General features: G+C 40.7%; 1 protein-coding gene and 1 long non-coding RNA gene across 4 annotated transcripts in view; one reads left to right on the top strand and one right to left on the bottom strand.

Moving 5' to 3' along the window:
• Positions 1-6455: 6455 nt before the first annotated feature.
• Positions 6456-17656, bottom strand: LOC111753596 (uncharacterized). Of its 2 annotated transcripts, XR_002788367.2 has the most exons (3): positions 17369-17656; positions 15550-15623; positions 6456-15231 (listed from the first exon to the last, which is right to left on the bottom strand). It is a non-coding gene; the product is annotated as an uncharacterized LOC111753596 (long non-coding RNA). The 2 variants fall into 2 exon arrangements; XR_010051461.1 differs by lacking the exon at positions 17369-17656 and having other exon boundaries at positions 15550-17036.
• An 823-nt stretch (positions 17657-18479) lies between these two features.
• Pcdh10 (protocadherin 10) overlaps positions 18480-21247 on the top strand; it is a 50512-nt gene continuing 47744 nt past the window's right edge. For both annotated transcript variants that reach the window (XM_003476790.5, XM_063260771.1), the window contains exon 1: positions 18480-21110. In XM_003476790.5, coding sequence (XP_003476838.3) covers positions 18480-21110 — 2631 coding nt within the window. The remainder of the gene's footprint in view (positions 21111-21247) is intronic.

Raw genomic sequence — 21247 nt, forward strand, 5'->3', positions numbered from 1 at the left:
ACCTTAAAAGCCTTTTGCAACCAGAGTGACAGAGTTATTTTAGTGGCATTTCCACTAATTTGGTGTTTGGGGCAAACTGCCTTGTGGAAAACATTCTATTTAGTGGTTAATGAGAAATTAACTTTAAAGCAACTCCTGAAGGATAAAAGAACAGCCAAATTTTTGTCTTTTGAGTGTTTCTTTATCTTCCCATAGTATAAAAACTACAGTTCACTTACTAATACTCCCATTCAACCTCATACCAGGGCCCTATAATCCTCACAAATTTGAGAAAGTACTTAGTGCTAAATTAAATGATCCTTTTAAATCTATTTAAAATTTTCCATTCCTCCAAGCACTTTTTACCTTGTAATATGCTAAGTGATTTATTTCATTAATACGCTTTTTCTTTATTACCTTTATGCATACAGGTAAATGAGGCAAAATTATTGTTCATTTAGTGTAGCATAAATATCTTGGTACATTGAAGATGCTCAATATATACTTGTATATTGAATAAATAATCAGGAATTCAACATTTCTCCTCATTATTCATTTCAAATAGAAGTTTTAAACTTCCTTTTTATACAATATAAGAATGAATTCTAAAAGGAAACATGTCTGATACCTAGACTATTATATAGGTACATTCAGGCATAACCTAAATAAATAAACTTTTCCCTAAGCCAGAATCAAATATTCCAAAGAATTCAATCGCACTTATCGACCAATATCCACCACTGCTGAATATGATTTTTAATTAAAATATAAGCTTGAGTAGTGACAAAAATTAAAATCTCAACTAGTACATTTACACACACCTTTTAGGCTGACATAACTGTCATGAATGTGGTAACTCTATAAGTACAAAATCTATTTCAGCTAAAATGATGCTCATTCTCAACACACTGAGTCAGCTATCCAGGAGTGTAAGTCAGTCAGTGATAGTGATAACTAAACTTGAGGCCAAATGCATGTCTCCATCACAAATGCAAGACTTAGAACTGATCTCTCTTGTTTAATAGATCTTCATGATTTCACTTTATTTTTAGAATTAACTCATTATAGCTAACCATAGTCACCTTGGATCTCTACCTCTGAGACTTCAAATGCTGAAGAGTGGCCAGATTTCCAAATGCTATATAACTCTAACTTATCAAAAAACAAATGATGAACAAACAAACAACAACAACAAAGAATTGAGTGAAATTCACTGAAAAGTACTTAAGAGACATAAGCCTTGAGGATATGTGGTTTAGAAAACCAGCAGAAAAGAAGTTTTCAGAAATACTTTCAATGTGAAAAATTTTACGTCTAATGTTTTTACACAATAATTAATAATATTTTATGTATCTGCTTGTGTTAATTATCAAATGAAACAAAACTACTAACCAGCATGCATGTGCCTAGGTGAGAATATGATTATTGATAAGGTAGAACATATTTCAAAAAGGTAGAAGGATTTTACATATTTTTACCACAAAGAAATAAAGAGACGGATGGGTTTAACCAAATTTAAACATAGACTGTAAACTGGATACAGGGATGCACGGAGCTACTTAGGAGGCTGAAGCAGGAGGATCACAAGTTCAAGCCCAGCCTGCGCAACTTAGTGAGACCCTCATTGAAAGTAAAAAAAAAAAAAAATATATATATATATATATATAGACAAATTGGCAACATAGCTCAACTCTCCTTGGGTTCAATTCCCAATAATACTTAAAAAAGAGGAAGAGGATATATACATGTATTTATTGAAAGTTCACATAGTAACATAGTAACCTATGTATAGATGCAATTTTTACATTTTTAGGTAAAAAATACATATAAGCTGATAACAGCAAAGAATTTAATACATTGCCTGTGTTAACACAAATCAACAAATTATGATGCAAAGTGATAAACACAGCCAAACAAACGTAAGTCCATATTCAAGAACACACAAACAAAACAAGGATGAGTGTTGCTTTTTTGTCAGAGAGAATATTCTGTAGTGAGCCATTACCTCCTCCATACATGATGAATCTGTGTTTCAGTTTAATAGCAAAAAGAAAGTGAGATGTCCCATAAAGTTTATATGTAGGGGAAAAAATAAAAGCAGGAAAACTGCCATGGAGCGCACATATTTGAACCTGTTTTTGTGACTCACTTCTTCTCCCGAGCCACAACGCTGCAGGCTGTACATCTCCCAGTAAAACACCAGGTGCACTTCGAGCTCTGGGAGGATTTTTATCAAAATCCTGTTCTAACGCCTGACATTTTTATTTTCAGGAGATGCCAGTAAGCTATCAATTATGAGCTTACAGTTTATTTTATTTCTTTACATCATATATAATTTTATGATGGTTCCCGCTAATATAATGCTTTCAGGGTATGTATCAGGAATAAACTATAGCAATTTTGTATTTCACTTTTGCAAAGGTATGCATTACACCTCAGGGCGGTAAAGTAGGAAGGCTTCACATTATTACAAATTAGCAGTCAAATCACATTTGCTTGTTACTTTTAAATCAGAAAGTGGGACAGAATAAGAAATTCTTTGTCACTGCATTGTAGTTCAGAGTCATTTTGCTTTAAATTCTCATTTTAGTACTAAGTCAACTGGCCAGTGACTATTATGCAACTTCTAATATGTCTTTATTTAATAAAAATGTTTTTAAATAATTCCTATCTTTCAGAATAAACTTCAGATTAAAACATCTCCCAAGAGCATGCTCTTATTTGACAGAATTCTTTTGTTGTTCTTATACACTCACAACAAAAATGGAAAGAGTTGAAAAGGAGGCTAGAAAGACATTAAGTTTCAACATCAGATTGTGAGCCACCGTTGGGAATACAGCTCAGTGTTTAACATACACAAAGCTCTACTTTCAGGACCCTGGAACCAAGAAAATAAAATGAAATAAAATAAACTAGTTAACCAATTGAAAAAAATGTTCATCTATCTGCTGCAACACATATAATTCAGCTGTGTACACTGCCACCTACAATTTACTGAAATATAGCAACCTAATCTCAGATTAAGTAAGAAATTTACAAATACCCCTGTATATAATAAAAAAAAAAAATCTTCAGGCACTGGGTCATTATTGACAGTTTAAGACAACCTTACCATATTATTAAATGTCACTAAATATCAAAGGCTTTATTTTTCCTTTCTATACTTTATTCACAATAGTTAAATTTAAAACTGCAAGACTCACTACGTTTTTGTTCTATAATACACAACATTTCCTCAGATACTTTAAGGATCAACTTTAAGGATAAAGTAATAAATTAAGGTGTTCTTACAGTTTGCAAATGAAGACTCAGATCTCATGTTCCCAGGCATGCTATACTTTAAATATTACACAATTTAGCAATGTATCACCTATACTGAAATTTCTAACCATAGTAGACAAGAAAATCATTTTTGTAGGGAGTTTTAATATATTATTTCAACCTCAACATAGCTTTACTCTGACATGCTACTAAGAAAAACAATAAAGATCAATTTATTTTTAATTAAATTGTATATTCTAAGTTGAATGCTTACTTTTTGACTTTCTGAGAAAACTGGTCCTACTTATTTTAATTCTAAATATATAAATTTTAAGATCAATATACTAATACACAAATAAAAGAGGAAACAAAAACTTTTTTTTAAAATTCCACTAGGAATTTCAGTAAAAGGCATTAAGAAATTAGCAAACATGGCTTTCCACTTAGCAAAATGCTTTTTAAAAATCTATTTATGTATGTTAGAAGTAAAAGCTCTCAAGATATCGAAAAAAAAAGAGAGAGAGAGAGAAATTGTCTTCACCTCAAATGTATAAGCTAACTTAGTAGTAAACATTCTTTCACCTAAAGTAAAACTTTTTAGATTTTCTGGAATTTTCACACCAAAAACAAGGACTTTAAAAATTCTTTAAATAAAAATAAATCCAAAAGCTAATAATCATGTCTCTTCTTGTACCAAGGTCGCAAGGGACTCTTAGGAAAGAAGCTCCAAAATTTTCATGTGACAATCTCCCTGTCCAGATCCTCTCAGTCACCATCATCAGCAGTATCAGGAGACAATGGCTATCGAGGAGTAACTCCTAAGAAGGCTTTATTTGGTGTCTTTGGTAAACATCTGCCACTTCTGCTGTCCTTCATATATATATATTTATGTGTGTGTGTGGGGGGGTGTTATTCCTACTTTCAGGAATATCTCTTAAAGGCACAAGGTTAGCTCCTGTTTTTAGAAACATCTCCAGAATGAAATAAATATTCCATGCTGTAAGTATACAGTTATGGCTATTTATCTATTTGTGCGTTTGCAATGGCTAATAAATACTTTACATCGCTTATGTGAAGTTGGTACACACACATAGCACATCTAAATGAGTTTTTCCATTCCCTTTCCTTCCTCTCCTTATTGTTATTGCATCCATCACTTGAGGAACCGTGTGAATTTTGATTTGGAATTGATTTTTTTCTATATTAAGTAAAATAACATTTAAACTAAGCCTTTCCTTTTACAACAAATGTGCAAGTTTTCCTTTGGAAACCAAGTAAACTTCTGTATTTACTGGCATCTGACTTTATGTGATTCATTTTTTCCCAAATCTGTTTATATTTTCTTATGTGAAAAGCATGGTTTAACCACCAGGTTTATTTATTTATTTATTTATTTATTTATTTATTTATTTATTTTTAATTTAAGGAGAAAAAGAAAAAAAAAGCAGAGAAAGGGTAAAAGTTATACAGATTTGCAGAAAAAAAATAAACAGTAGGAAATCACTAGTTAATGGATTACATATTGTCATCTTAGAAATAGTTGTTCAAGTTACACAATTAAAGCTTATAAAGTGGACATTCCAACAGTGAGACTGCAAACAGTTCTGTTCAATGATCCAACAAAACTCAGTAATATCATTATCTATCTTATACACTTAAATATACATGCAGTTATATGGTTTAGAGCACTTTCTTTTCCTCTCTTTTGTACAGTGCCAATTACATTTTTGGGTTTTGTTGCTCCCACAGTTCTTATTACTTTTTTTCAAAGAGAGTAAAACCAAATATGACATAGCAAAACAGAGTCAGTCAAATCAAAAGGATGGACATAATAGATAATGTAAAAGCATAATACAAGGTGATCAACAATGGTTACCATAATGCCTTCTGCTATCTCTAATAGAAGTGCCTATATCATCAGTTATAATAAAATTGAACAAAACAGTAAAGAATGAAACCAACAAAACCAAAACATTGGAGACATTATAGGTCTTCAAAAGTAGATCATAGCCAACCAGAATGGGCTGACAGTGAATCCCACTATCTTCACAGCTGTTGCCTAAACTTTTGAACCTTGTACTATCAAGCAAAACAGAATAGAGGGACATCAGTCAAAACAAGATGGTGAAAGCAATACAGGGCTTTAAATCATGATAATGGAAAGTCAAAGTGGGTTACTATAATGTATCCTATTTTTCATTATTACCTTAATTAAAAGGATAAAAATAAAAAGTAAATAATAAAATGGAGATTGAGATAAAAGAGGGCATAACAGCAAAACAGCGCAGATCAAAACATAACCACTTAAGCAAAATAGTGTTTCACCACAAGATAATCCTGACATAAAAGTAGTTACCATATTGTCTCTTTCCTTGAAATCTTTGAGTATAACTTTGTATACCGTAGCATCAAATATATCAAAACAATGTAAAACCATTTAAGAGAATGACAGTATTACTGGGTATTTAAAATCAACTAACAGAAAATGAACAATGGTTTCTGTATAATCTCCTTGTCTATAAAAGTTTTTGTTTACACTATCATATATAATAAAATCCAATAAGATACAACCATTTTAGACCAATGGATACAGAAGAACAAAAGCTTGATAAGACTTCAAAACAAGATGATACTAAATCAGTGTTACCTATTATGACATCATTTTCTCCAAAATAGCTGTACCTATCATCCAATTTTCTCTGCCTCATTTCTGTTGAGCACTTTTTCTGTCATTAGTTGTCAGTTTGTCTTCTTCATTTTGTTTTCTGCTCCATTCATTGTGGCCTCTCTGCCACTATTTCTGGATTCTTGGTATTTTTCTTTTTTAGAATATCCTGCAGTATTCTCTGTAGAGTTGACTTGGTGGTTGCATATTCCCCTAGTTCCTCTTTATCCTGGAAGCACCTTGTTTTTCCATCAATTTCCAGGGATAGTTGTGCAGGATATATCAATCTTGGCTGGAAATTATTATCTTTCAAAGTTTGAATTATTTCCCCCCATGTTCTTCATGATTTGATGGTTTGTGCCAAGAAGTCTGCTGTAATTCTGATGGGTGTTCCCTTGTAAGTGATCTGTTTCTTGTCTCTGATGGCTTTTAATATTCTGTTCTTGTATTGGATTTCTGGAATTTTGATTATTATATGCCTGGGTGTAGCTCTGTTTGGATTGTAGGTGGCTGGGGTCCTGTATGCTTCATATAACTGAGTATCTTTACCTTTTGCTAAATTAGGAAAATTCTCCTGCATTATTTCTGTGAGTAGCTTTTGTAGTTCATTTGTTTGTGTCCCTACTTCTTCTATGTTCTTAATTCTTAAGTTATAGATCCTCTTATCATCTTCTAGTCTTTGTATTATTGCTGTTTTTTTCTTTGTTATCTTTAAGAAGTTTTTCATTTCATGCTCCCATATTAAAAATCTGCCCTCCAGTTCAGATAATCTGTCCTTAGTTTCTTTCAAACTGTTATCCCAGTTTTTGATAGAGTTTTTAGTTTCCTGGTAATCTCTTTGAACCTGCTTCATGCATTCTATGCTTTCTCTATTTTCTCCATCAAATAATTCTCCCCTCTTTTTCTGTTCTTCCATTCCACCATCTGTTTTTTCTTGGGTGGTGCTTAGCATTTCTCTAACTATTCTGCTTATTTCTAGCTTCAGGTCATTAATTACTTCATTCCTGAACTCATCTATGAGGCTCTGCAGATAGCGCTTTATATCTATTGGTGCTGTGTCTGCTATTGCCTCTTTCTCAGGATTGGGGGCCAAGGAGCCTTTCTTGTTACTCCCTCTTCCCATATTCTTTGTTCCTTATATATGCAAGCATATACAGGAGGCCCAGCTTCCTTGCCTGTCAGCCACAGTCTGATTGAATTGTGCTGGTGAGGTGTTCCCGCCCACCGCAGCACACCAGGAAGTTGCAGACCAGGCAGCCGGCCCCTCCAGGTCACCTTCAGGCACTGGAACCTGGGTTGTGCTAGCTTACTGGTTCTCAGCCAGCAGCGTCACGTAGGCTAGGCACTGCTCACCAATCCCGATTGAGAGGGGGATACATGACGGAAGTCACTACAGCACCCTGTTCCTGCAAGTCTGCCAGGTCCCAGAATGTCCTCTGTTGGAGTCTCCTAGACCATGGGAGAGTCCCAGTTTCTCTCACTCACTGCAGGTCAATGCACAGCTCCCGGCCCATCCTGCTTTCAACTCCATTCACCGATTCCCGTTCTCAGGGCTTTTGCATGTCTCTCTCCCTGCGAAGACGATGTAGACACAGCAGCGGCAGTGGGAAACCCAAATTGCGGCATCCAATCGCGCAGGCTCCAGCTTCCACACTGAGGCTTTTCTGTTCTTGTTATAGCACCAGGATTGCATTCCCAGTTGGTTTCTCTCAGCCCAGTTCATTCTTGGGTCAGCAGGGCATATCTCCTCCTGCTTAGGATTCCTTACTCCGCACCATTCCTGGATTCTAAGCTGGGTCTCTCAGACAGCCTCTGTAGCTGCTGCTATCTGTACGCCATGTTCTCCGAAATCCCACCAGGTATATGTTATTGTGTGGGTGCACATGTATTTTCTATTCCACTTTAATCTTTTCATTCTTGCCTAATAACCTAAACTCTCTTGGCCTGTGAAAAGTGTCACAAGATTACTCTCAATCCTACATGTATAAATAATCACTAGCCAAAATTCCAAGGTATTCCTAAACTTCTTAACATCAACACTGCAAACAATGTGAGTCATTTAGTTACAGAATAAAGAAGTTATGGCTCTCCATCAACTCAAGAGAAAAAAAAATTAAAATATATCACAATGACCACAGCACCTTTCTGAGCAAAAATATCTCTAATTAAGAAGAATGAGGAAAAGAGAAGTTAGCAGTGAGACTGTATCTTTTGGCTTTAAATTCCAAACATCATTTTGAATCTACAATCAGCTCTTTCCATTTGACATAGCCCTCCAACGTGTTTCAAAATTATACTTCCCAATTCCAAGTCAGTTAGCAAACATCCTGTCTTACCATAGAATGCTTACTATCATAGGTACTCTTAATATCTGACATTTCAATCTGAAAGAAATGCTTTCCTAGCAAGGCATCATGCTTAGAATATTATCATGACCTTATAAAAAGAGAAAAACAATTCAGAACACTGAGTATGGTATCTGTCTTAGCCATATTTAGCCATTAAAAATTGTATACATGAAATAAGAAAAAAAGAAGGAAAATTATAAAACAAAGTGTCACTTTTGAGTAACCGTAGTCTAGTGAGTTATATTTTAATAGAAAGTTGTGAGAGGTAAAGTGTTTTAACACTTTTGTAGTAATACACAGAGAATTTTCCATTATGTAAGGTTTCTTTGAAATAGCTAAGTTAAAAAGACATTTCCTAAATATATATCATTAAAAACACAGTTTGGGGAATTGAGTATAATATCCCAGAAATTATCTTTTAAGATTAATAGTAGTAGAAAATTAAAAAGTTAAATATCTGTTCACTCAGCAAATCTTCACAAAGTACTGCTTATATGGTCAAAAAAATCCAAGAAAATAAAGCAACCATTCAACTGAATGACAGTTTCCATGAGTCTAAAGAACCCATTACACATTTTTTTTTCAAATAAACAATACTTCATTACTTGTCTTGTTCAGCAGAATGTACATGTATTCTAGCTGCATTAGATAACTGGTTACAAAGTGTGGCTATATGAAGGTTCAGATATATAAATGGCTGGAGAAAATGAGCAGCAGGCACTTTATTAGCAGCAGTTAACTATCTCCAACATATTGGTAAGAAAATGATAATATTAGGTTTTATCAAACCCCTAAGACTGAACCCTGGCTGCTGGCCCACGATACACCAAAGCTGTTATTCAAGTCTGAAAGCTGAATGAGGACCTCACCTATCTCCTTTGACTTTAAGTTTGGCTACGCTGAGAGTGAAAATAAACAGTAAATCAACAGAGGATAATGGCCGGCGATAAGATTTAAAATACTGGGTCAAGACAGGATATTGGGTCTAAGTGAGAACATTGATTTGCTGTTTCTATGATATCTGTAGAAAACTTGTTGCCTCATTTCCATATTTTTATGGTTCAAGTCTTCCTGATACTTCTTTCCATCAATATCTGCTGCCATTGCCATTAAAACCACAACAAAACTTGCAATGCTCTAGAAATATTTGCTTATTGTATTTCATTCACATCCTTCATTTAAGCTCCACGTATTTACATTCACAGTCATTGTTTCCTGAAATACTATCTCTTCTTATTACTGAAGTTATTAAAACCTTTGCTCAGTGAATGCGTTCCTTATGAAACTGATGTGACATCTTTGAGAAACACACTACCCTGAACAGTGACCCTGATTTGCTTTCCACTCTCAGTATTCCTATGGCTGGGCTCCTGTCACTTCAGCAACAAAGCATGCATTGGAAAGTTGTCACTTTTCAGCTGTAAAAAGCTGGTAGAGAAGGCTGAGAAGACCAGCACAGGCCGAACACTGCGAAGATTATTCTGAAGAGAAAGTCAAACACAACTGCGGCTTCATGTTCAGACCCTGACACCCTAATGCACTCATCTTATTTTCAAGTGACTGATTTTATCCAATTTGTTTTTAAATTTGAGAATGTTACTTCTAGTCAGCATAAACACAAATGTTACCTTAAAGAACTGGAAGAAAAATAAATGAACATCAATTAATTAATTAATCCATTAATTCTAAAGTTTTGACAAATACAGACATAAGAATATGGTATTTGAAGTTAAAGAATTAGCTTCCTATCTCAACCATTTTTAAATTTCATCTGTTTATTGGTTTATCACATAAATTTTGACCACTAAATTTCTAAAATTCATAGCAAATAAAAGTTAAATATATAACAATATGATTATAAGAAAAGATCAAAATTGGCTTTTATGGTTTTAAGCCTATAATTAGTTTAGTCTTTTTTGTTTATTATTTACATTTAGTCTTAAAACTAATATAATTTCCTGTAAAATAGGGAAAATCTTAAATTGTTCTTATATCTGCTAGTAAATACTTTGTGTGGATAAAAGCAGTAAAACCACCAAGAAAATCAATGCCGTTTATTCTCAATAAAGCTCATTTAAGGACCTCATTAAAAACATTTTGTAAGCTAATAGTTAAATTTGCTGAGCTTACACTGTAGACAAAGAATTTCACAGAGATCATTGCAGTTTAAACCTCACAATGACTTAACAAGTTCAATATACCATTACATTTGTGCAGATGTTTGGAATACATGGCACATTCTATCAGGGTTCCAAAGAAGTTAAATAATTTGTCCATATTCAAATATTTGGAGAAGCAAAAATGAAGCCCAGTTTTGTTTAATTCTCAAGTTTACGGTCTTCATAACTTATAATATCATCTCCTATCTCCGTTGAGTGGTTTCAGAAGAAAGATTTGTAAGTTACCTATTGAGATGACATTAGATATATTCTGAATTACTGAGTATATCTGTCGAAGAAATCTTTTTCCATTAGTTTTTACTGCCAAAAGATTAAATCAAATTTTACTTATGATGAGTAATTATAGTGTCATTATCATCTTCTTATGATTATTTCTTCCCAAATTTAAAATTAATTCAAAGTTGTTGTGTTCCATTTTTCCCCATGATACATATATTTAACTTTTCTAAATTTCTGAGAATTTTAAATATATGTGTTCACGTTACAAAACTTGCCAATTTAAACCACGATTGAAGAAGAAATTAATATAAAATGATAAGCAGGTTCACTCAACAAAACTACTTCACCTTTTAAAGAGTAGTTTAGAAATGTACAGAAGATTAAACTCTGGTATTTGCATTGTTGAAAGTGACAATACTTTTGCTTCTCTTTCCTTTTACCCCCTGATGAACTTAGAGAAGTTACAAGTACTTTTGAGACCACTGATCAACACCACGATTTGCAGATATGGATGAAACATAACTGCCTTCCTTTAGTCATGTTTGTTTTATCCGTTTCCTTGTTCTTTTATTAAAGGTTATGCTTCTCATGTCAGGTAGTTCTGCACAAGAAAGACACGACTGCTTATAGCCTCACTCTCTGGTAAGAAACCATCTTCAAGCTTCAGTACGTTGATAATAACCTCAAAAAAGGAAAATAAAGCTTTAAACATAAAACATGTTTATGAAATCCTTGGAGACACAAGTTAGTGGTGTTCTAGCCAATTTTGACGATAAGAAAAATCAGTACTCCTATCAGTGCAAAAATGCAGATGGATCACATGTCTACATCAACTCACTGTCCATTCAGATAGACTCAGGAAACATCATAGTGTAATAAAAAGAATTTGAACAGGAACACCAAAAGGCCTGGATTTGAATCTTGTATGAATCTGATGAGTTACTTTCATTCCAAACATTAGTTGTGCCCTTGTCTATAATGTTGACACAATATTTATAGGCATAAGAAAAATCAAGTATCATAACATAAAAGAATTCTTGACATATAGTAGTTTAAGACCACTGGTTACTTTCACCTAAAATTGCAATAAAACATTTATACTATGATATTATAAGTTCATTTCTATAAAGTACCTTGAAAATCAAATTTCTTACACAAAGAGCTGTATATCTGAACAATAAAAAAGCGATTTTTCTAAACTGAAGGACCTATTTATTGTTTGTTGTAATTTCCTGTCATAATTCTAATTTAATTCTAATCACTAATGCAATTTTCAATTTATGTTTGACATTCTTTCCATAGTGCTTGTCTCCAATTATATTTTAAAACTCTTAATACAACTTGTGTTATAAACTGGTATGGCTTGTAACTTCAGTTACAATTTGGACAATCTAATTCTGTATTAGAAACCAAGGGTCTTCCTTTAAGGAAACAATTTACACTTGCCAGACAAACACTAATACTACATTGGCTTTGGATAACTGTCAGATAAGAAGTGAAACCACTGGGGAAGGAAAAAAAAAAAAAAAACAAAAAACCTTTGGACAAGTTCTTTCTACTCAAATAAAGTTAATCAGGACTTGCAATTAATTTTTGAAATTGTTCTATATCGAGCTCGATGTCTCAAGCTTCATTTTCTACCCTGGGCTCCATCAGTAAAACTCACCACCTCTCCCTGTTAGCAAAGCAGCTGGCTTTTTAAATGTCTTGCAGGTCTCATTTACAATCCTAATCACATCACCGATTCCAGTATCTTTCAGTAAGAGTGGTTATTAATGCTGTCAAAGTTGAAACTAGGATTCACTTTTTCTTTTTTTTATAAAACTGGATAATTAATATTAAGCTTCATAATGCGGCTCAAGAGGCCTCTGGGTGATGAGCATTTTCCTGTGGTCAAATATGCAACACAGTAAAGGTATTACCTTCACTTAGAATTGTACATATTTCTGAAAAACACCCACTGTATAAACTACAAATGGCTACATAAAAATATTAGAAGTGCTTTTTATAACAGCAATAACTACATTTTTGTATTTTTCTAGTTTACAACACAAGCATCACATACATTTTATTAGACTGACTTTTTTTAATTAAAGACACCCCATAGGATACTTTTTGTCTACTAAAGGTAAAAAAGTAAAGGTAAAAGAAAAGTGGGAAGAGGAGAGAAAAGAAGTTGTACAACCTTTTTATTAACCCGTGTATTTTTAATACACTAAGGAATGAAAAATTTTGAAAAGAATAGTTAAACAAAATATGAAACAATTAAAAGGCATATTTGAGAAATAAGATTTTCAATATCTAAAGCAATGGGAGAAATGGTAAGAGGAGGTAATGCATTGTGGTTTTCAGGAAATAGAGGTCATTAGCCATTAAAGACTGGCATTCTAACTCATTTGAATTCTGAAAGATGGTGTGGAACAACTATGTTTTCAAGAGACAACTTACTATAAAAATATGATATGTAAAGGATCTGGCACAAGTATGTATTCAGTATTAATTACTCATCTCATCCCAATACCCAGGGAAAATACACACACACACACACACACACACACACACACATCTATTATGCATATAATTACAAATATATACTATATACATACACAAATGCACACAGAATCCTTGTCAAAGCCATTTCCTATTTTAAAAATATTTCTGGACCTTTCATTGGTCAACTTCTGTTGAAAGGGATATAGTATCTCAAATGAAACAGTATTATTAGAAAATGACATCGTGAACATTAGGATGTATAATTCATGTTGCTTTCATTTGCACAGGCCATTGTAAAAATCCATAAATCATTTTCTTGTTCATGTACTGCTTAAGTGCAATTTGTCATTTTGCATTAGAGGGCTGCTTCAGCTCATTCAGTGCTTTTAATTCACTGTTTAGAGTTTAACAAAATGCTGGCCCTGTTTGATCACTGAGAAGACACTGAAACGTGAAGCCACACCAATATCAGCTAGGTTAAACAAAATGGAGAGGCACATTTCTGCTTTGAATAATTTCTACTTTGAACACCAAAACAATGGTACTTAATGGAATATCTAATATTCTCAGTTCAAAAAAGATTGTTCTTTATGGGATACAAAACATTATAACACAGTAACTAGGTTACCTGAATAGTTATAAGAGCATATGTTATAAAAGTTTCCCAGGAATTCGAGTTGTTATTCACTCTTTCTGCAGATAAACATAAGCTAACACACTGGCTTTGTGTGACTCCAAAACTTTCCTTTTTCTCCAGTTAAGCTGGGTTACATTACCACGAGTAAACCCATTTCATGGTCACACATAGGACACACAGTCCATCTGGGTCTTTGGCATTTGAACGTTGAGGTACACCTGCTGGAAATGGGAAGCACCAGGAACCATCTAACTCAATCTTGGTCCACTCTGGAGTTTGAAACGCTTCTTATTAATAAATTAAAAATTTGCCTTCCAATTCTTTAAAAGAAGGGGTAAAAAGCTTATTCTCTCAAAGCTCTGGGCACACTGCAATAATAAGAGGATTTAGAAACAAATTGCTTTTGAGTCGTGTTAAATCACTGCAAACACTCATTTATCCACAAGCTGGTTAACACACTTGTTTCCCTTCCGCCCTTTTCAGCAAAGGGTAGAGAAAAGAAAGCAACCTCATAACCTCGTTTCAAAGTTGGTAAAATGTACTGGAAGAACCTTAATGGTCCCTTATTTCTGCTCCACTTAGAGCCCCCCCCCAATATAGACGAATGTACATTATCACTCTCATATATAAACCAAGACTTTTATGAAAACTGATTTTTATAATCTTTGTCCACATGATGCAGCCTTGTTTTCCGCCTTGTCCTGGGATGCAGTCTGTTGACTCAGAAGGCTGGAGCTCCTGGTGCGAGGGGGTGTGGGAGGGAAGGATTATGCGTATATTTACTTCTCCCTTTCCACTTCCTGCAAACGCAGGATATATTTGAAACTCTACCCATTCAAGCAGCTCATCGACCTCCCTACTCAGGGTGCTGTATGTGACTCCAGGAATCCTCTCAATTCTGAAATTCTAGGGTCTAAGAGTAGGAAAGTGGGGCGGGGGGAGTGGGGAGGAGCTGCTGGGCCCCACAGCCATAGAGAATGTACACCTGCTGTATTTTTAAAAAGATTTTTAAAATAATTTTTAAAATGCAAATTTAAATTGATTTGCTTTGTGGGTGACAGGGTTGTTATGTGGGTTATGTTAATGCCTCAAAAGTAAGGAGGCAGAAAGGGTTGTTAATGTCGGTATCTAAATCTGGGCTTCAAATAAAACGCTTCTGCAACGGTCATAGGAGAGTGCCTCGCAGGGAGTGGTGGGGGAGGCTGGGCTCCGGTCATTCCCTTGAAGACCCCACCATTACGGCTATGGGCTGGCGCCACAGAGACTAACAGTCAACGAGAGTAGATCTTTGGAAGCCCCTGGGCTGGCGTCGCTGGCGCGGACACAGACTTCGGTGACCCAAGAAATCCAGCAGAGCCCCCAACAGGCGAGCCATACTCGAGGAGAGCTCCAAAGCAAAATGATCCGGCTTGCTCTATGCCGTTTTCGCCGCTAGGAGACGCCTGTGACCTACGTTTGAGGGGAGAGACACCATTCACACACATCTGCTACAAAAAAAAAAAAATCGTGCAGTTCAAGTGTTACAGTGGATGTAGTGATTATTTACAGGGAAATCTGGCCATCTCTCCACATTCTCATCACCCTCTCTGCAAGCTCTCTGGCTTTCAGCAAACGCCCTAAATCGGCAAAAACTCTCGGTACAGTTTCCATGCAGAAACCTGCCTTCCCAAACAAATTCGGGATCTGCATTGTCATTCAGCCGCATGTCTCTCACGCGCCCACACACAAGTGTTTCCACACGTACAAACGAGCATATTAAAAAATTACCGTCATTTTCACACGGCTCCATGATTCTGATGAATCAGCTTGAAGACAAAACATTTTATTGCCCCCGTGCAGATCTGAAGAAAAAGAAAAAAGGGGAAAGGGTGGGAAGCAGAGACGCAACACTGTATTAATATTCGGGTATACTATAATCTTCTATTCATCGATCCACAGGTCGTTTTGTGCACCGCCGCTCCATTCGCAGTCAGAGACGTGACGCTAGAATCATTTTAACTGCAGCGGTTTTCCCTTGGCTTTGCCCAGTCGGCAATCTACTGCAGCTGGGAAAGGATTAGCCATTTTTGCTGGCATCCTTTCCTTCTGCCCGCGGGAAGGCAGGACCCATCTCCCGGAAGAGTCCGGGGGTGGGGGGCGGTCGCGGTGGACACGAACTCGCGGGGCTTGCAGGAGCACGCCTCGGCCCACGATCGCGTGCGTGGACGCTGGCGCCTCGGAATTCCCTGCCTGGAGGGAATGGCACTGCACATACCTCTGGGTCAGAAAGGACTCGCTTTCCTCGCAGGTGGAGGCGGTGTTACTCTTGGGTCTTTCATTACCAGAAAGCAGCTAGGAAACCTTCCTATCCTCTAGCCTAAGAAGAAAACTGAACCCGGGCTGCTTTAGTGAATAAACAACGTATTCCTTGCTAGTAGCCCATGAATTACTCTAAGTACATGAATTTATGGATCTTGCCTTGGAAGATCGGCATGCAATCCACTCTCCAGCACTGAAGAGTTCGCGCTGTGTTTTAACTTCACGGGAACTGGCTGCGCCGCTGTGCCGCTTGGCCCCCGCACCTCGCCAGTGGGCACAGAGCTGGCCAAGCGCGTCCGTCCAGCGGTGTTAGGGCGACTCTGCCAGGGCGCACGCCGTTCAGGAGGCCTGGGACCAGATGGGGGAACGCGGGCACCGAAAATGTGCAGACGTGTTGGCACAGACCCGCAGCAGTGCACACTCGGAGCTCCGCGTGTGTAACCGAATCAGTGCCCTTCCCGCGTTCGCAGCCGCCAGGCAGTCCTCACCCAGCCAGCTGACCCGAGGCTGGGCAAGCATGGTGCCCTCGTCAATCACGGGGCGGGACGGGATGGGATAGCCAACTGTCACCAATAATAATAATAATAATAATAATAATAATAATAATAATAAGGCATAAAATAACGCACGCTCTCCGCCGCTGCGTGGCACTCGGCCAGACCAGACCAGGCGCAGGGATATCAGAGGCGCCTTGCAAAGCCGGGTATTGCTCAGAACCCGGGCGGTAGAGCCGGGCTGCTGGCATAGCACAAATGAAACTCTCCGAGCTTTGATCTGTGCACTCACAGCTCAAAACCAGGTCCCCAAATCAGTTCATTTGCTTGGCGAGAGGTGGGATGTGCGTTCAGGGCGGGAATAGGCACGTCTAACGCCTCTGCAAGTCTATAGGCTCTACCAGCCCACATTCCTAGCGTGAATCCCTCCGCTTTTTAGGACCCACCCCGTCCCCCGCTCCGACCGCCTGGTTCCTCGCGGTGCAGACCCCCCCATCCCTCCCCTCCTAGACTGACACATGTCACATTCTATCCACTTTTTAAATGTCCTCTTGCCAGTCTCGCTGAGAGATCCTACGTTAGGTAACCCCCGCCAATTAGTGGCCCTTGTGCAACTTTTTCCCCTTCTTGGTGATTTCTTTCCATGATCAGTAGCTGGGAAAATACCTTAAAGGAAAAAGAACGTTAGCATCATTGGAAATCCCGCTCCTGGGAGAGGATACCGCAGCTGTTGCTATTATGGTTTCACAATTGCTGATGCAAACAGGGGAACCTCTGAATTCCCTCCCCGTTACCTGCGGCTGGGGACTGGGAACTTTCCGCGGTAGAGTCCCCAGCCGGCGCCTCGGGACCTGCGGCTGTTCACGCTCTCACACTCACACTCACCGGGCAGCCGGGACCCGGGTTTTGTCCCGCCCCGCCCGGTTGCCGCGTGACGTATGTGTTTGACAGCATATTTGACCAATGAGCGCTTGGTTAGTAGGTGGTGCTTCCCGGCGATTGGTTGGCAGAATGAGGGCGCTGCGCAAAAACAGAGGAGCCGAGCGCTCTGAGCTCAGAAACTGCCAGCCGAGATCTCAGGCTCAGAGGCTAAAGCAGGAGGAAGGAAGGACTGGAAAGAAAAGAGGCAGGTTAGAGGGAAATAGGCTTGGGAAGAAAAGAGCAGGAGAAAGGTTGCCTGTTACATTCACAGGGAGACAACTACCGGCGGCGATGAGGACTGAGAGAAACAAGACCGTGAAAGCCAAAAACTACAAATAGAGCGAAAGAAGAAGGAAAAACAATGTCAAGAACATTCAAACGGAGAAATGAAGAGAACCAAAGTTTCATGCTGCAGATCCGTTCCTTGTTTTTCCGGCACAGTATTCTCTCGCTGTTTGTAAGCCCTCTTGCCTTTGCCAGCCGTTGACATTAAGAGGCATGTTCAGCGGCGCCAGCTGCATCTCCTCTTCCTTCTCCTCTTCCTCTTCGTCTTCCTCCTCCTTCTTTCCCTCCTCCTCATTCTCCTCCCATCAGCAAGAAGACAAACCGAGGACAGTCTTGAAACATCGAAATTTCCTCCTTGGGATTTGCCAGCGCCGCGTTGCGCCAAGACTGTCGGAATAAAGGACGCTGACTATTGTATTATCATTATTTTATTAATTGGTCAGAGGAAGATTACAGATGAGGAAAGGGGCATCTGTCACCCTTCCTGAGCTAAGATTGAAAAATGAGGCTGGATTGGAGGAAGCTCTAAAATGAAGCAAAAGGAATAAGATTTTTAAAGACACAAAGCTACAGGAACCCCCCCCCCATGCAGTACACTTTTATTTGTATTTTTTTTTTTTTGAGATTTTCTTCGTGGTGGTGGGGGAGGTGACTGGGTGGCTGACTGGCTAAGGGAAGCTGCTTCTGTTCCTTTTGGAGATGATTGTGCTATTATTCTTTGCCTTGCGCTGGATGGTGGAAGGAGTCTTTTCCCAGCTTCACTACACGGTGCAGGAGGAGCAGGAACATGGCACTTTCGTGGGGAATATCGCTGAAGATCTGGGCTTGGACATTACAAAACTTTCAGCTCGCAGGTTTCAGACAGTGCCCAACTCACGGACCCCTTACTTGGACCTCAACCTGGAAACTGGGGTGCTGTACGTGAATGAGAAGATCGACCGCGAGCAAATCTGCAAGCAGAGCCCCTCCTGTGTCCTGCACCTAGAAGTCTTCCTGGAGAACCCCCTGGAGCTGTTCCGGGTGGAGATTGAGGTGCTGGACATAAATGACAATCCCCCTTCTTTTCCAGAGCCGGACCTGACGGTGGAAATCTCGGAGAGCGCCACGCCAGGTACCCGCTTCCCTTTGGAGAGCGCGTTCGACCCAGACGTGGGCACCAACTCCTTGCGCGACTACGAGATCACCCCCAACAGCTACTTCTCCCTGGACGTTCAGACCCAGGGGGATGGCAACCGATTCGCCGAGCTGGTGCTAGAGAAGCCACTGGACCGAGAACAGCAAGCGGTGCACCGCTACGTGCTGACCGCGGTGGACGGGGGAGGAGGGGGAGGCGCCGGCGAAGGAGGGGGAGGCGGAGGGGGAGCGGGCCTGCCCCCCCAGCAGCAGCGCACGGGCACGGCCCTACTCACCATCCGAGTGCTGGACTCCAACGACAACGTGCCGGCTTTCGACCAACCCGTCTACACTGTGTCCCTACCCGAGAACTCGCCCCCGGGCACGTTAGTGATCCAGCTCAACGCCACCGACCCGGATGAGGGCCAAAACGGAGAGGTCGTGTACTCCTTCAGCAGCCACATTTCGCCCCGGGCTCGGGAGCTCTTCGGACTCTCGCCGCGCACCGGCCGGCTGGAAGTGAGCGGTGAGCTGGACTATGAAGAGAGCCCAGTGTACCAGGTGTACGTGCAAGCCAAGGACCTGGGCCCCAATGCTGTGCCTGCGCACTGCAAGGTGCTGGTACGAGTGTTGGATGCTAACGACAACGCGCCAGAGATCAGCTTCAGCACCGTGAAGGAGGCGGTGAGTGAAGGTGCGGCGCCCGGCACCGTGGTGGCCCTGTTCAGCGTGACGGACCGCGACTCAGAGGAGAATGGGCAGGTGCAGTGCGAGCTGCTGGGGGACGTGCCCTTCCGCCTCAAGTCTTCCTTCAAGAATTACTACACTATCGTGACCGAGGCACCCCTGGACCGAGAGGCCGGGGACTCCTACACCCTGACCGTGGTGGCGCGGGACCGGGGTGAGCCGGCGCTCTCCACCAGTAAATCGATCCAAGTGCAAGTGTCAGATGTGAACGACAACGCGCCGCGCTTCAGCCAGCCGGTCTACGACGTGTATGTGACCGAAAACAACGTGCCAGGCGCCTACATCTACGCGGTGAGCGCCACCGATCGCGACGAGGGGGCCAATGCCAAGATAGAATACTCTATTCTCGAGTGCCAGATCCAGGGCATGAGCGTTTTCACCTACGTGTCCATCAACTCTGAGAACGGCTACTTGTACGCCCTGCGATCCTTCGACTACGAGCAGCTCAAGGACTTCAGCTTTCAGGTGGAAGCCCGGGACGCCGGCAGCCCCCAGGCGCTGGCTGGCAACGCCACCGTCAACATCCTCATCGTGGATCAGAACGACAACGCCCCTGCCATCGTGGCGCCCTTACCCGGGCGCAATGGGACTCCAGCCCGCGAGGTGCTGCCCCGCTCGGCGGAGCCAGGTTACCTGCTCACTCGCGTGGCCGCGGTGGATGCGGACGACGGCGAGAACGCCCGGCTCACCTACAGCATCGTGAGGGGCAACGAAATGAACCTCTTCCGCATGGACTGGCGCACCGGCGAGCTCCGCACGGCGCGCCGGGTTCCAGCCAAGCGCGACCCCCAGCGGCCTTACGAGCTGGTGATCGAGGTGCGCGACCACGGGCAGCCGCCCCTGTCCTCCACGGCCACGCTGGTGGTGCAGCTGGTGGATGGCGCCGTGGAGCCCCAGGGCGGGGGCGGGAGCGGAGGCGGAGGGTCAGGGGAGCACCAGCGCCCCAGCCGCTCGGGCGGCGGGGAAACCTCGCTGGACCTCACCCTCATCCTCATCATAGCGCTGGGCTCGGTGTCCTTCATCTTCCTGCTGGCCATGATCGTGCTGGCTGTGCGCTGCCAAAAAGAGAAAAAGCTCAACATCTACACGTGTCTGGCCAGCGACTGCTGTCTCTGCTGTTGCTGCTGTGGCAGTGGGGGGTCGACCTGCTGTGGCCGCCAAGCCCGGGCTCGCAAGAAAAAACTCAGCAAGTCGGACATTATGCTGGTGCAGAGCTCCAACGTCCCGAGTAACCCTGCCCAGGTACCTGTGGAGGAGTCCGGGGGCTTTGGCTCTCACCATCACAACCAGAATTACTGCTACCAGGTCTGCCTGACCCCAGAGTCCGCTAAGACCGACCTGATGTTCCTTAAGCCCTGCAGCCCTTCTCGGAGTACGGACACTGAGCACAATCCCTGCGGGGCCATCGTCACCGGCTACAGCGACCAGCAGCCAGACATCATCTCCAACGGAAGCATTTTGTCCAACGAGGTAAGGCTGAAGCGAAAGGACCACCATCTATCATCTCCTCCATCCGAAAGCCTCCTCTAGCCTGGCCCTTGTATCTCTGGTGCACTGTGTATTTACTTCTAAGATCTTAGCTTATTTGTATCATTGTGGGGCGGGGC

The sequence above is a fragment of the Cavia porcellus genome, unplaced genomic scaffold, assembly GCF_034190915.1.
Source record: "Cavia porcellus strain 051 isolate PalLab524CR breed Dunkin Hartley unplaced genomic scaffold, mCavPor4.1 scaffold_14, whole genome shotgun sequence".
In the NCBI taxonomy this organism is placed as follows: Eukaryota; Metazoa; Chordata; class Mammalia; order Rodentia; family Caviidae; genus Cavia; species Cavia porcellus.